Below are 17,129 nucleotides of genomic sequence, written 5' to 3' on the forward strand. Positions count from 1 at the left end.
AAAATTTACAAAAATTTGGTGAGCGAAATAGGTCAGCAGAAGAAAGGCATGCTACACAGATAAGTGAAGTGCTTAATAACACATGGTTGTTATGGAAATTAACTTGTAGAGTAATAGATTATGCTAAAGCATTGGAGGATGTGATGTATCAGTATTTGGGAGTGCTGCAAGCGTGGGTAAAAGTATGGGACAAGGGAATTGTAGTGACAAGGCTGTTACAAGCATTAGTGGGTAGCATATGGGGGCATGCACGAGTGGTAGTGTCAAACTTGCAAGAAGCCATATGTCATGCATAGCATGGACAACTGAGTGCTAATCTTTTGTCATCTGAACAGTACCTGTTGTGGTTACAGGGAGCACAGTATGAGCAATCGGCTGAGTTAGCCTGATTATGGAACTCAATAGACAAAACGTATCCTCCTGCTACCACATAGCATCAGTAGAAGTGGGAACTGACTAAGCACAATTGCACATTCTAATTCGATTCCCAGAAACAAGGAAACACACACCATTTAAGTTTTATCCCATTCACACATACCCAGTGAAATGGGAAGTTCTTGGGAAATTTGAGCAGTTGAGGATCCAAGCGGTATTATTAATTTTGGAAGATAGTAGCAGGTATGCAGTAATGATGGAGGAGGAGTTTCAACATTGTCAAAGGGGGGCAGTCATGGTGTGTCCAACCAGGATGCTACAAGCCACCCAAAGCACATGTGCAGTACAGTTGTTCTTAGCCAGACAGAAGGAGCTAGACTGTCTGGGGATATTGTAGAACCCAGACTGCATTTCCACAAGCAGGTTTTCACTGGGTTTTCACTGGATTTACACCCACTTATGATGACATGTCAACAGTGGGAGTTGGTATGAGCATGAGAAGTTCATGGAGGCCAGACAGATTGAAATTAAATGAAATGTGTTATTGATCAATGGGACTACATGTGATGTAACATGGCCAATCTTCCACATTCCACCCACGATTATGGAAATCACACAAGTGAACATCTCATAACCACAGTTGTATTGGTTAGATGTAACTTTGGAATTATTGCCAGCACTGAATACAACATTCCTAAATCAAACATCCACCCCATGAACCATGGACCTTGCTGTTGGTGGTGAAGCTTGCTTGCTTCAGTGATACAGATAGTTGTACCGTACGTGTAACCACAACGGAGGGATATTTATTCAGAGGCCAGACAAACGTGTGGTTCCCAAAGAGGGGCAACAGCCTTTTCAGTAGTTACAGGGGCAATAGTCTGGATGATTGACTGATCTGGCCTTGTAACATCAACCAAAACATCCTTTCTGTGCAGGTACTACGAACAGCTGAAAGCATTGGGAAACTACAGCTGTATTTTTTCCCGAGGGTATGCAGCTTTATTTTATGGGTAAATGGTGATGGCGTCCTCTTGGGTAAAATATTCCGGAGGTAAAATAGTCCCCCATTTGGATCTCTGGACAGGGACTACTCAGGAGAAATGAAACTGGTGTTCTGCAGATCAGTGTGTGGAATGTCAGATCCCTTAATCAGGCAGGTAGGTTAGAAAATTTAAAAAGGGAAGATATAGTGGGAATTAGTGAAGTTCGCTGGCAGGAGGAACAAGACTTCTGATCAGGTGAATACAGGGTTATAAATACAAAATCAGATAGGGGTAATGCAGGAGTAGTTTTAATAATGAATAAAAAAAATAGGGGCATGGGTAAGCCACTACAAACAGCACAGTGAACACATTATTGTAGCCAAGACAGCCACGAAGCCTGCGCCTAGCACAGTAGTACAAGTATATATGCCAACTAGCTCTGAGGATGAAGAAGAGATTGAAGAAATATATGGTGAGATGAAAGAAATTATTCAGGTAGTGAAGGAAGATGAAAATTTAATAGTCTTGGGGGACTGGAATTCGATAGTAGGAAAAGGAAGAGAATGAAAAGTAGTAGATGAATATGGAATGGGGGTAAGGAATGGAAGAGGAAGCTGCCTGGTAGAATTTTGCACAGAGCATAACTTAAATCACTGCTAACACTTGGTTGAAGAGTAATGAAAGAAGGTTGTACACATGGAAGAGGCCTGGGTACACTGGAAGATTTTAGACAGATTATATAATAATGGTAAGACAAAACTCTAAAAAATCAGGTCAACAGGAAGTGCAAAATGGCTAAGCTGGGATGGCTAGAGGACAAATATAAGGATGTAGAGGCATATATCATTAGCAGTAAGATAGATTGTGCCTACAGGAAAATTAAAGAGGCCTTTGGAGAAAAGAGAACCGCTTGTATGAATATCAAGAGATCAGATGCAAAACCAGTTCTAAGCAAAGAAGGGAAGGCAGAAAGGTGGGAGAAGTATACAGAGGTCGATGTACTTGAGGGCAATATTATGAAGATGGAAGAGGATATAGATGAAGATGAAATGGGAGATATCATACTGTGTGAAGAGTTTGACAGAGCACGGAAGACCTAAGTCGAAACAAGGCCCAGGGAATAGACAACCTTCCATTCGAACTTGGGAGAGCCAGCCACGTGGTGAGCAAGATGTACGAGACAGGTGAAATACCCTTAGACTTCAAGAAGAATATAATAATTCCAATCCCAAAGAAAGCAGGTGTTTGCAGGTGTGTAAATTACTAAACTATCAGTTTGATAAGTTGCAGCTGCAATATTGACAAGAATTCTTTACAGACGAATGGAAAAACTGGTAGAAGCCGACCTTGAAAAAGATCAGTATGGATTCCGTAAAAATGTTGAAACACGTGAGGCAATACTGACCCTACGACTTATCTTAGGAGATAGATTAAGGAAAGGCAAACCTACATTTCTAGCATTTGTAGACTTGGAGAAAGCTTTTGACAATGTTGACCAGAATACTCTCTTTCAAATTCTGAAGGTGGCAGGGGTCAAACACAGGGAGCGAAAGGGAATTTACAATTCATACAGAAACCACATAGCAGTAACAGGAGTTTAGGAGAATGAAAGGGAAGCAGTGGTTGTAAAGGGAGTGAGACAGGGTTGTAGTCTATCCCCGATGTTATTCAATCTATATATTGAGCTGGCAGTAAAGGAAACAAAAGAAAAATTTGGAATAGGAATTAAAGTCCAGGGAGAAGAAATAAGAACTTTGAGGTTTGCCAGTGACACTGTAATTTTGTCAGATACAGCAAAGGACTTGAAAGAGCAGCTGAATGGAATAGACAATGTCTCAAAGACGGATATAAGATGAACATCAACAAAAGCAAAATGAGGATAATGGAATGTAGTCAAATTAAATCAGGTGATGCTGAGGGAATTAGATTAGGAAATGAGACACTTAAAGAAGTAGATGAGTTTTGGTATTTGGGGAACAAAATAGCTGATGATGGTCAAAGTACAGAGGATATGAAATGCAGACTGGCAATGGCAAGGAAAGCGTTTCCGAAGAAGAGAAATTTGTTAACATCGAGTATAGATTTAAGTGTTAGGAAGTCTTTTCTGAAAGTATTTGTGTGGAGTGTAGCCATGTATGGAAGTGAAACATGGACACTAGTTTGGACAAGAAGAGAATAGAAGCTTTCGAAATGTGGTGCTACAGAAAAATGCTGAAGGTTAGATGGGTAGATCACATAACTAATAAGGAGGTACTGAATAGAACTGGGGAGAAGAGGAATTTGTGGCACAACTTGACCAGAAGAAGGGATCGGTTGGTATGACATGTTCTGAGGCATCAAGGGATCACCAAGTTAGTACTGGAAGGCAGCATGGAGGGTAAAAATCGTACAGGGAGACCAAAAGATGAATACACTAATCAGATTCAGAAGGATGTATGTAGGCTGCAGTAGGTACTGGGAGATGAAGCAGCTTGCACAGGATAGAGTAGCATGGAGAGCTGCATCAAACCAGCCTCTGAACTGAACACCACCACCACAACAACAAATCAAACATAAGAACTCAACCTAATACATTCCCCAGTTCAAGTCTTTGCCAGCAATGAAGGGCACATTTCAGCTGAGCAGTTCAGAGAAGGACAACATGTGATGGCGATATGGAGTGCCTCAATGCCACAGTGGCTCTAATTCTGCTGTGTGCAGCTTCTATTGTTTTGAGGAGGAGAACCAACTATCAGCATAAACTACCACTAGTCCAGTTTCCAATAAACTGTATCCTAGAGCAGAAGAGACAATGATAATGAAATCCTACGTGTGAATGAAGAAAAAATGTAAATGGTGAAGAGGAAAGGAAGCAGTTTGACAAGCTGTGAAGATCAAATTGCTAGAAGTGCAAAACGGTTGTGATAAATAGATTCATATGGAAAGCAGCATAGTAAGTACAACTGGATGCATTACCTAACCTATGTGAGCAAGCTGCCAATCTTCAAGAACATGTAGTTTAATATGAAACTGGTTTTAAGTTTGAGCCAAGGGACAGGGTCTTGTACATAGAGGCATAGAGGGGAAGGTATGTGTAATATACCATACCGATCATATCTGGGCATAATACTGCATGCATGAGCAATGTGGTGCAGTCTAATGCAGAAATGGGCAAGGTAGATACCAACAATGACTGTGGCAATGTGTTTTAGAATACATCACTGATAGAGGCACATATGCATCATAAATGCACCACTGTTAACCATATGTGCTGGACATTTTTATAATACAATTATTCTGGTCTTGCAGCCCTGCCAGAATGATGGGGTAGTGCCATATTAGGATGCCACATGAACACATCAGCAGAAGTCACCAGTCTGAGGCCATGGCAGAGCAGACAGATGGTCACACTCCATGCACACCAGCCATCATCCACCGTCACAAGACGGGTGTCTCATTGTGGTGGCCATCGACTTCCATGACGCAGCCAGGCATCGCCCTGGGCCATAGTGAATACAGCGTCGTTGAGTGCATACTGCTGGTGCAGGGACCACATGGCTACCTTATGTGACAAGGCCACCAGCATGGTGGAGTAAAGGTAGTGATGCAATGCTCTGCAATGATACCACACGAGCAGCTATGCCCTCACGAGATGCTACAGTGTGGAGACCAAACATTCCCTATCTTGCTTAATAGCAAATGAGCAACTGTCTCTGTCCAACACCTCAAGCCAGTTTGCATGCTGTGGGAACAGGAAGATGAGGATAACCTACCACAATTACTGGAAGATTCTACATCTACCTCTACTTCAACCAACATGAGCCTTCATGCCAGCTACTTTTCCTCCTATGAGGAATACAGTGCCTCACCATCATCACCACTGTTGAATGGCATACCTCCCTGTAGCCTATCTTTCCAACAAGAGTATCTTTCTGTGTCCCACACTGGAGAGTGTGTGTGCTCTGAGGTGATATAGACCTGTAGAGGCCAATATGAGCAAGCAAAATCGAGTTCTATGAACATTATATTTATGTAATGTCTTTTGTTTTATTCTTGGTCTTTGCTTTTTCATTTTGGACTGTCTGTGCAAAAGCACATGTATTACACTGTATGATCATTCATGTTTAATGAAGTGGCTACATTTTGTGAAATAAGTACGTGTCTTGTTCCATCTACTCACCAGCACAGGAAAAAAAAAAAAAAAAAAACCACAGACTTACAATCAGGTGCCTTAATTGTACTCATTATTACTAGTCCATCAAAAGTAAAGAGAATAAGAAATATGAATTGGAATAGTGTGTGCACTTCCATCTGTTCATGCACACACACTGCCACAGTTAGATTTGGAAAGGTACAACAATGGTCAATCACTGACGTGCTGAAACATTCTTTTCTATGTTTTTTTAAGAAAATTTAGTAGTCGTAGACAAAGATTATCTCACCAGGTATCTTATATCATCACAACAACGTGCCTGCAATCAGGATGAATGAACCATGAGCATATATTGAAAATTCTTAAATCCAGGCACTTCTGCAGCCAATTAGTAACTCATATCTGTTTCCTTGTGATTTATTTCTCTTTGGAATGCAAAGGACACCATCCCTATGAGTAGTTCAAAGGTACTGAAAACAGCTGCATCTGACTCCAGAACATTCTTGTACAACACTGCCAATGTGGTTTGAAAAATATGTTGGGAGCAGTCAATTTTCTTTGGGGAGACTTTTGATTACATATTACAACTATCAGAGTGACCTAACAAATGGACACTGAATGCGCTACCTCACTACCTGTCAGATGGGGACATTAAAGCTTGGTGGCCCCCTTTGTGCTGCCCATCAAGGTATCATAGTCAACAATGCTATACAACTTTACTATAACTCACTATACATTTTTCTGCCAGAATTTTAAGATTATTGGTATTTCTCCCATTAAGGATGAGGAAAACAAAATTCTGATTGCTGTGCTGCCAGGAGAGCAAGACATTTACAAGACAGAAGTTAGGAGATTTATACATTTACATGAAAGCTGGTACAGGAAAACAGGCAGATATGACAAAAGAAAAGTACAGATCATTCACCAAAGGCAAGCAGAAGGAACTTTGCCTGTTTATGTATATTAGAAGGGAACATAGAGTGAAGAGTTCCTGAGGACTTATCAAAATTTCGAAACAATATTTTGTGTTACTTCAGAGGAATGTGTAGCGCCTGAAAAATTTACAAGTTGAATAAAGAGCTTGCACTGACAAAATGAAAGAAATTCCTTGATACTCCCAAATCAACTGACTACAGCCCAACCCTATCCTCGCCAAGTCCCCACACTCTCCCACAAGCAGCACTACACCTTCCCCCACATCTACTTTGATATCCCTCCCTGACCCACACTTCCTCTTTATACCCCCACTCACACGAGAAGCAGCTGAACTTCAGTCAAGTGCCCACAGACAGTGGTCATGTGTGCATTAATTCTGCTTGTGTGAATTTCTGCGTGTTTTCTACTTCAGAAGAAGGCTTTTTGGTCAAAAACTTAAATTTATAGCAGTCTTTTCATTGTGCCTGTTTGCGACTCCACGTCTCCTCAATAATGTTGGTGACACTCCTATTTATCTTACATATTATGAGACGTGGTTATGAGAGGTTTTCCAGCCTTTACAAAGAGGAATGAAAGGAAGAGGGTTAAGTTTGACATTTTACTAAGCTATTACCAAGATAATAAGAAGCAGAGCAGTAACCCAAAGGACAGGTGAAATAATTGCCGATGCTCTTGCTGAAACAAGACCAATATTCCTCTCAAATAATTTAGGGAACCATGCAATATCTATAACATAGTAGGTGGGTGATAATTTGAACTCTGATTCTCACAAAAGTGAGTCAACTGATATAAATCAAAACTGTTAATACAGGCTGGCTTTTAAAATTTCTATTCCAGACACATCAAAATTTTCATTTTGAAAACTGTAATTGATTTCACAAAAGCCCTCATGTCCATTTCTTTTCCCCTTATTTATTTTCCCGTCCATCCAATTGTTTTCATCTGCTTGTATATAAATTGTTAATTTCTAGAGTTTTCTTTTCAACGTGTTGATTAATTTTGCATTCAAGAAATCATTCATGCAGGAGAATTGTACACACATACCGTTATTTGACCATCATACTGGCTCCCATATTGACGACATAGTAATGAGCATCCCTGGTGTAGAGAAACAACTGAAAAATTTGAAAACAAATAAATCACCACGTCCAGATGGAATCCCAATTCGGTTTTACAAGAAGTACTGTACGGCATTAGCACCTTTGCCTAACTTGCATTTAGCAAGAATCTCTCACCCAAGTGACTTGAAAAAAGTGCAGGTGACTATTTATATAAGAAGGGTAAAAGAACGAACCTGCAAAATTGCAGACCAATATCCGTAACTTTGGTTTGCTGCAGAATCCTTGAATATATCCACAGTTTGAATATATTAATTTTTCTTGAGACCGAGAATCTTATGTCCACGAATCGGTACAGTTGCAGAAAGTATCGCTCGTGTGAAACTCAGCTTGCCCTTTTCTCACATGATATACTGCAAACTATGGATAAAGGACATCAGGCAAATTCCATATTTATAGATTTCCAGACAGCATTTGACACAGTGCCCCACAGCAGACTGTTAATGATGATACCAGCATACTGAATAGGTCCACAGATATGTGAGTGGCTCAAAGACTTTTTAAGTTATTGAGCCCAGTATGTTGTCCTTGATGGCGAGTGTTCATCAGAAGCAAAGTATCATCTGGAGTGCCCAGCGAAGTATGATCACAGTGCCCCATTGCAGGTTGTTAATGAAGATAAGAGCCTATGGAACAGGTTCACAGATACGTGAGTGGCTCGGAGACTTTTTAAGTTATGGGACCTAGTATGCTGTCCTCAATGGCAAGTGTTCACCAGAGGCAAGGGTATCATCAGGAGTGCCCCAGGGAAGTGTGAAAAGACTGCTATTGTTCTCTATACAAATAAATGATTTGGCAGATATGTGGGCAGCAATCTGTGGCTGTTTGCTAATGATGCTGTGGCATATGGTAATGTGTCAAAGTTGAGTGACTGTAGCAAGATACAGATGACTTACACAAAATTTCTAGTTGATTATGACTGGCAGCTAGCTCTAAATGTGGAAAAAATGTAAGTTAATACAGATGAATAAGAAAAACAAAGCCATAATGTTTAGATACAGCATTAACAGTGCCAGCTTGACACAGTCACATCGTTTAAATATCTGGGCCTAACATTGCAAAGCGGCATGAAATGGAACGAGCATGTGAGGACTGTGGTAGGGAAGGCGATTGGTCGACTGCAGTTTATTGGAAGAATTTTAGTAAAGTATGGTTCATCTGTAAAGGAGACTGCATACAGGAGACTGGTGAGATCTATTCTCAAATACTGCTTCAGTATTTGAGATCCGGTTAAGGGAGTACATCGAAACAACTCAGAGGTGGGCTACTAGATTTGTTACTGGTAGGTTCAAACAACACGTAAGTGTTATGGAGATGCTTCGGGAGCTCAAATAGGAATCCCTGGAGGGAAGGCAATGTTCTTTTCGAGGAATTTTATGGAGACAACTTTGAAGCTGACTGCCGCCACCATACATTGTGGGTAAGGACCATGAAGACAAGGCTCGAGAAATTAGGGCTCATACGGAGACAGTCATTTTTCCCTCACTCTAATTGCTAGTGGAACAGGAAAGGAAATGACTTATAGTGTACAGGTTACCCTCCGCCACATGCCTTATTGTGGCTTGCGGAGTATCTATGTACCTTTAGATGTAAATTATACATTCTTTCACTCTTATTATAAATGATTTTCAGGCTTACTTTAAACCTTAACAGAGTAAATTCTTTCATTCATTGTAAAGTTTATGTGCACTAGAGGTTACAGTTCATTGCTATCAACAAAATGGGTTCAGTATGTTCCATCAACATATCCTCCTTTATTTTCCCAGTTTACAAATCTGAAAACTTCATCTAGGACTGATGAGAACAGTATTGGTGATGTGGTCTTTACTTGATTGATTTATCATAGTATTCTAATTTTCCACTATCCTCATGACTTCTAGTGGAAGTGATCATATTAAGGTATAGATTCTTCAGTATCTAACATAGATCTAATCAGTACTTGCTTTTCAAGGACTATTAGTACAGATTCAGTAAGAACTTAAATTTATCACTTTAAATGAAAAACAAGTCTGGAATTCCATATGTATGCTTTAAGGTGTTTCTTACTATATAAAGCAGTGCTAACAAAATACGTAGAAACAAACAAAACAGCGATAATGGAATTGATAATATACACAACACTCTACCACAACTGATGAAGGCTTTATTTTACCCAGTGGGTCATTTACATTTACATTTCCTACCAAAGAGTTAAGTTCTTGCCATGAAAACTGAACAGATTTTTGAGATCTCTGTCACACAAAGGCAATGAAAGATAACAAGGAGTTTCAAATAATGGTTGACATATTTTTAAATGTTTTTATATGAAACAGTTATTGGAGTGCTAAAGTATTTGGTCCATAAAGGGGGGGGGGGGGGACATTCAAAAATATTTCCTTGTATCCCATGATCAATGTTTACTCATTCAACATCATGTTCTTTAAATTACATCAAGAAGGAGGCCTTTCAGGGTTGCAGGAAGCATCAAGTTCAATATTAACAGACAGAACTAACCACTGCAGACTAGTTTGGGTGACTGTATGAAAAACTGTATATGGCTAGTACTAACTGAAACATTAACATCTGTTTAATATGAACATAAGTGTTAACAAGAACTTTCCTCCCCAAACCTAAATATTCTGGTAAACTATAGGAGTGGTTTATAAGTTTCCACATAACAACAGCCGAGCGAGTCTTCCCTCTCATAGTAATTTTCTTAACAGGTAATGACATTCTTATCTCTTTTGCAAGCACTCTTAATGATAATAATGACAAGGATAATGGTGATAAAAATGTATTCACTACACTAAGTTCACCCACCTTTCCACCTTTTGTATGCCTCAGACATTTTGCTTATGTTAATTTTGTAAACATCTTCATGTATCACAATTCTTTTCGGATAATCTTCTCCAACAACACAACCAGCTTGTTTCTGCACAGAGAGTGGTGCTTTCCATGGTTCATATATATATTCTGGAGGGTATTTACGCAAAACTGGGACATATTTCCTGCAAGATAAAGATTTACTTAAAAATTCTAATTCAGTGACAGACTCCAGTAATACAGCACTTAATTTGCATAAATTACTGATAAATTATACACTTTGTAGGATGTCAAGCCAACAAAACTTTACCTCAGTAACTGTCAGGTACTATAAGAAAAATACATATAAAAATATGGCACTGAAGTCTAAAATGCCTAAATGGTGACCATAAATATTTTATTTAATATTTAAAAAAACAATGTAAATCTAGGTAGGAATATCAACAATATAGGAAAAGACAGATTGCAACTTACTGTAGAGAAGACATGTCAAGTTGCAAACAGACACAATTAAAAGACACTCGCATAAAGCTTTTGGCCACAGTTTTCGTCAGTAATAGAGACACACACACACCATTCACACACACGCAGCAAGCACACCTCACGCACACACGAATGCCAACTCCAGCGTTTTGGTCTGAGATGCTGGAGTTGGGAGTCGTGTGTGCATGAGGTGTGCCCGAAAGGTTTATATGAGTGTCTTATAATTATACTTGTCTGCAACTTGATGTGTCTACTTCACATTAAGTAGTAATCTGTCTTTTCCTATATTATTTAATATTTAAAATCTTACATGGTCTGTAGTTTCGACTCAAACATTCACGTATTTTTCAACATTCAGTATTATCATTTGTTGGTTAAAGGGCACATAACTATAGTTTTAATAAACTAGTTTCAATATTCACTACTGTGACAGTTTTTTTCTGTTGTAACAATTTATATTTCACACAGTTTCCTCTTACATAAGGAAAATTATACAAAAAGCAGTATGTCGTACTCAAGTAATACAAATCAGGTATTTACAAGCTGCATGAACAATGGCAAATTGGACAGTGCCAAGACGAAATGGCTAAGATTAAACTTCTAGATTCATAAGGCATCATTATTAAAAACTAGATATTATAAAATATATATGCATAAACATGTAAGGGGTAGCAGAGAAGACAAGCAGCTTACATATTTTGTTTGAGAGATTTTTGGTTTTTTCTGATGGAAAAATTATGTTCAGTATGAAACTACAACTAAAGCAAGATAAATTACCAAATGGGAACAATATATGAATCCCCACACAAAAAATACATTTTCCCTCTGTTGCTTCTACCACTTTTTCAAACATTACATTCAACCCTGTGCTCATTTTCACTGCTAACGCAAAAACCCTAACTTTTGGACATCCTGGCCTACATACTAATTGCACATGCCATTTCTTTCTATTTTCCTAATCACAAACCTATTAACCCGTCATGAGAAAGAATTTACTTTGTAATGAATACCATGTCAGGATAGAGTAAAATAAGCCCCATCCTCTTCCAAGCTTTAGATGCCTTTTTTTAATGTCGTGAAACGATGAACAGTATCCTAAAATCATTCCTGCTTCTCCCGAATGTGTATTATGTTGCCATCATAACTTATGTAATATCATTGTGCATTGTCTGCCCCTGGTAGCTGATTGGTCAATGCAACGGAATGTCATACCTAACGGCCCGGGTTCGATTCCCGGCTGGGTCGGAGATTTTCTCCACTCAGGGACTGGGTGTTGTGTTGTCCTTATCATCATCATTTCATCCCCATCAACACACAAGTCAACGAAGTGGCGTCAACTCGAAAGTCTTGCGCCAGGTGAATGGTCTACCTGACGGGAGGCCCTAGCCACACGGCATTTCCATTTTGCATTCATATGGCCCTACTGTTCTCAGTTCCTTATTACTTTAAGCAATGATTCTTCCCACTCTTGAAAGGAAATGGAATGGGGAGAAACCCTAACACACAAAACAATGAAAAGTATTGTCTACCACGCACTTCACATTGATTTGCCAACTATGAAAATAGATGAAAGATAAAAGTGGTTAATATATCCAATGTTCCTTCCAACACTAGTTCTGTCATTAGCATATTCAATTGCCTCTGCTCATGCTTAATCTCCTCACACTTCTCCAGATATCTTGTTACACATCCCATTCTGCCTTTTTAAGGTTACTTTAACTTGTTTACACTCCTTTTTTGTTACGAATTCCCCTATTTTCTTAGCAGTCTACCCCTACCTCACTTCATTATCCCTCTGCTATCTGATGTGCCAATAAAGAACGCAAATTTATGAAACCGAGCAAGAATCTCACAACATCTGCTTTGAATAATGAGGAGGGTTATCTTTATAAAACAAACAGATTCTTAATTTTGTACCAATAAATATTAGGAAACAACCATACACGAAATTTTTTAAAAGTCAAATCATTTTAATGGACTGTTAGTAGGAAACATTAGCCTGCAACACATCCAAAAAGTCTATGCATTTTTCTGAATCAACATTATTCATATATCAATTCAGTGTTTAGATAATATTATTGGAAAGCTGAACTGATATTTGTTTTAATTCACTAGCAGTATCAATATTTTTTATCAGTTACATTCTTCAATTATGTATTTTGTAATTTTGGTCAGGAATTTTGTAGTTTACTGCAAAATTTATGCTCAAAATTAAAGCAAAGCGTAAATGTTACAATACTTAACAATGGAAATCCAGGCTGGAATAGTGAGAGTATTATGAGAAGGATAGATTCCTACTCACCATATAGCGGAAGTGCTGAATTACAGGTTGGTACAACAAAAAAGACTGTCAAACAAGTAAGCTTTTGGCCAAAAGACCTCCTTCCAAATTAGGCAATACACACACACACACACACACACACACACACACACACACACACAAATGCAACTCACACACACACATGACCACTGTGTCTGCTCTGAAGTAAAACAAGTAACTCTTGTATCTCAATGTTTGGAGTTACTTTTGCTTTCCTTCACTCCTCTGCATATATTCTTCCCTTTATTGTTCCCAGCTCTGTATCCAGATTAAAGAGATTTGTTTTTAATTCTGAAAACCGGATATTCAACTCTTTTCATTTCTATGTTTGTCTGACCTGCTCAGGAACAGTATTATTGACAAATATTAACTAGATGCACTAATATGATTTTACATTTTTGCCACTTGTATCTAACCCTTCATCTGACATATGAAATGCTTCAGACATCCACTGAGATTTATACAATAGAAACTAATTTATAGTTTTCATGTTTCTGTTGGCACTGCCCAAGTTGCTCCAGTACCTTCACAGGTGTTAAGCAAAACTTTCCCCAGCCCTCACAGTAATCTCTCAAATCATTTCATTGTAACTTGGCTTTACATTTATTATGATGCAATTCAATAAATTAAAATAAAAGTTACTTTATGTAGTCTCCAAGTTTGTCAGTTTTCTTGCCAAATGCAACAGGGCTATAAACCCTGAAGAACTGATGAAAAAATGCAGAAGCTGATAACCACATCCAGTTACCAGCATTTAGTGCCCAGTCAGCATCCAAAAGTAATTCTTCAAACACCTTAAAACATATATGAGACAATGTTAATGAAAACATTAAAACATAACCATGTTAATTGGACACCCTGTTCTAACCTAATAATATAATAATAATAATTGTATGACAATTCATTTAAGAACACATCATAAATGCTTTGCATTAAGAAATTTTAACCATGTAAAAAAAAAATTAACATGCAAAATATACCTTCTGTCCATCTTCCCATGAAATCCAAAGGTCTCCGCGTGTTAGGAAACATGCTACAGCATGACGACTTAGGTGATGAATCCACCCTTCTGTGCGTAACTGAATCATTATTGCATCAATGAATGGGTATCCTGTTCTACCCTAGTGAATATAATAATATTTTTAATGACAAGTAATTTAAGAATGAAATAATTAATGCTTTACAATATGCAGCATTTAAAACCGGTATTCATAAATTATTATTCCAATTACAGGTGCAAACCTCTGCCCATGCTGCAAGATGTTCTTCGTTTTTATTCCATGGTACTTGACAACATATAGGATTTCCAACCATTTTATCAAAATTTGGAGTCTCTGCAGCCACAACATAGTAAAATTCTCGCCATAAAAGTTGTCCCAACAGTGACACAGGAGGTTTCGTGTGTGGACATGTGCCAATAACCTAGTAACAGTGCTAGTATTCACATAATTATTTACATGTATTTGTATTAAAATGATTCTATGAGCAATTTCTCTTACCTCTTTTAACTTGTAATAAAATGTCCGTGCAGAAAGGCAACCAAATTTCAAATATGGGCTAAGAACGGTTGTGCTGGGTTCCAAGCTATTGGGAGAGGTGTTTGGCTTTTCAAACTTGCGTACCCACTCCTAAATAATGAAAAATGAAACTATAGTTTATATATTAAAAAAACAGAGATTTTGCTTGCTGTAACATTTCAAGTCAGTTAATTTATAGGATCTCTGTCAAAACGGATTTTGGTTCAAGGAGCTATCTCTATGACATAAAGCAGCAATACAGCTTACAGTTATGGTCAAATTCAGGAATAATGCCAGACATAACACATGAATATTAGATGATTTTATAACAAAAAACTTGTGCTGTTTGAGAGTTTCCTAATGTAATAATTGCTTGAAACATACTCCAGATCAGTGCTGATGGTATTGTTTAAACTACACTATGTTCCTAATTGTGCCCGTCAGTTTGTGCCACATCTAACCTGGATCCGCACAATGATCTCCACCTGCCAGTTTGAGTTTGTGTATTGTGGGCTCTGACTACAGACTTCTGCTGTACCACTTAAACCAACTTCGTCACCACCATCCCTTTCAGCAGCCACCTGCTTCTCCGCCCCCAGTGGACCATTCAGTCCCATGGCAACTCGAATATCTCCACATCTCCCATCAAGCCTTATCCTGTCTCAGCATTTTACACAAATGCATTTAAGAGTAAGCACCACCTGTGTCTTCTCCCTCAGAGGTCGCTGCCAGGGGTAGCAGCGAGGGTTGCGCACTGTGAGTGATATAGTAAGCTACTGGCTACACTGTATTATAGTATTAGCTATAATGTTATTCTGATGGACTCTATTTGTAATAGTCAAACTACTATTTCACATGATTATTGTTGACTTGATTAAATGTTCTTGAAAATGTACTTAAGATATATTCAAGTTAATAATAAAGTAGCATACCTTATTTTTCATCTTTAAATTGAGTCGATCAAGAGCAGCAGATTCTCCACCAGGAAAAATTGTCGGTTTTAATAGTTTCTCATTCACTCCAAGCTCAATAAGGGTTGGCACACAATGATTATGATCATCAATCTTCACAGAATTTAAAGTTATTCTCTCAGACAATTTAGATGGCGAGTTCACTGGTTTCTCAGGTGGCCCAATGATGTCAACCAATGACAGCAACTTCTGATATGTTAGAGGTGGTTTCCCCATATTTTTCTGTACAATACTGCAGAAAAGGAATAAAAAACACTGATATTTACAACAACGAAACTGGAACAGAAGAAATAAAAGGACGGTCATTTCTCTCTAGTAATGACTAACACATAAATCAACGACATATTTTCTTAACTCATTGTTACCTGGCATTTTTTGTAAATTAATTATCTATCTAAATCTAAAATATTGTCATGAGAAACATTGCTTCTGGATTTTTTTCCTGAAAACTAGAGCAAACATTGCTGAACAATTGGATTATGGGTGGATTTTCCTCAGCAAAATAAAGATTCTGAAATCTAGTTATTCAGAACATTTAAACTGAAGGGAGTGGTACTGTAGACATTCCTGTAATAATAAAAAAATTAACTGAGCTGCACCCAACATTGCCAAAAAGACATTTAGAAATAGTATCTTTGGATGCAGCTAGACCCTGTCCACAAGGGAAACGGGGTATAAAATATATTGTTGCTTTGTATTACATTTATTTATTTATTTATTTATTTTCAAAATACATCAAACTGCATGTTGTGCAGTTGGTGACTGCAAGTGTCATCATTAGAAGAATCACAAAAGACTATATCTTGTGGGTAGGAGAGCTAGAAATATTAACTGATAATGCATCATATTTTGTAGGTAACGAGAGAAAGGAATCATTAACACTAACAAAACAAAACACGTCTCAATTCCACTGACAGGGAAGCCCGATAGAGAAATATTTAAAGAATTCAACAGATTCACCCGCACCTACACCTCTCAAAAACATACAAAATGGATCAAGTATGTTAAGCCATTCCAACAAATCATCAACAATCTTCTCCATACCTCTACTGGCTTTACACCAATTGAATTAATGTTTGGAAAGAAGATTGATAGATGACTGGGAAATACTACTGCCTAAAATTCCTAGAAAAGAAATTGCACTTGAGGATAAAATACGCCAGGTGTTGGTCAATCTTGAGAAAAAGGCAAAGCAAAGAAAGAGATCATATGATCAGAAATCAGGACGCACTGTTCAGTTCCATGCAGGTCAACAGGTACTCCTAAGAAAATACCAAAAAATCCACAAAGAATGGGAACTAAACCACAAATGGCAGCTTTGTATACAGGGCCATTTGTCATATCTAAAATCTTACATCCAGGTGCTTATAGGTTGGTCTATGACTCTACGTGAATGGTGGAAAGGACAAAGGACTCTAGCCACATAAGGATTTGTGGGAATTTGTGCACTAGGCAAAGTTAGCATAGGTGAAAAAACCAAGAAGTCGTA

At 38.2% G+C, this 17,129-nt stretch overlaps 1 protein-coding gene across 1 annotated transcript in view; it reads right to left on the reverse strand.

Moving 5' to 3' along the window:
- Positions 1-17,129, reverse strand: part of LOC126236170 (cryptochrome-1) — a 69,471-nt gene that overhangs the window by 24,630 nt on the left and 27,712 nt on the right. Inside the window, exons 4-9 of the mRNA XM_049945266.1 lie at positions 15,602-15,872; positions 14,652-14,780; positions 14,395-14,574; positions 14,133-14,273; positions 13,795-13,946; positions 10,347-10,534 (exon numbers count right to left, since the gene is read on the reverse strand). Of these exons, the coding sequence (XP_049801223.1) occupies positions 10,347-10,534; positions 13,795-13,946; positions 14,133-14,273; positions 14,395-14,574; positions 14,652-14,780; positions 15,602-15,872 (1,061 nt within the window). The remainder of the gene's footprint in view (positions 1-10,346; positions 10,535-13,794; positions 13,947-14,132; positions 14,274-14,394; positions 14,575-14,651; positions 14,781-15,601; positions 15,873-17,129) is intronic.

Source organism: Schistocerca nitens, chromosome 2 (genome assembly GCF_023898315.1).
Source record: "Schistocerca nitens isolate TAMUIC-IGC-003100 chromosome 2, iqSchNite1.1, whole genome shotgun sequence".
NCBI classification, from domain to species: Eukaryota; Metazoa; Arthropoda; class Insecta; order Orthoptera; family Acrididae; genus Schistocerca; species Schistocerca nitens.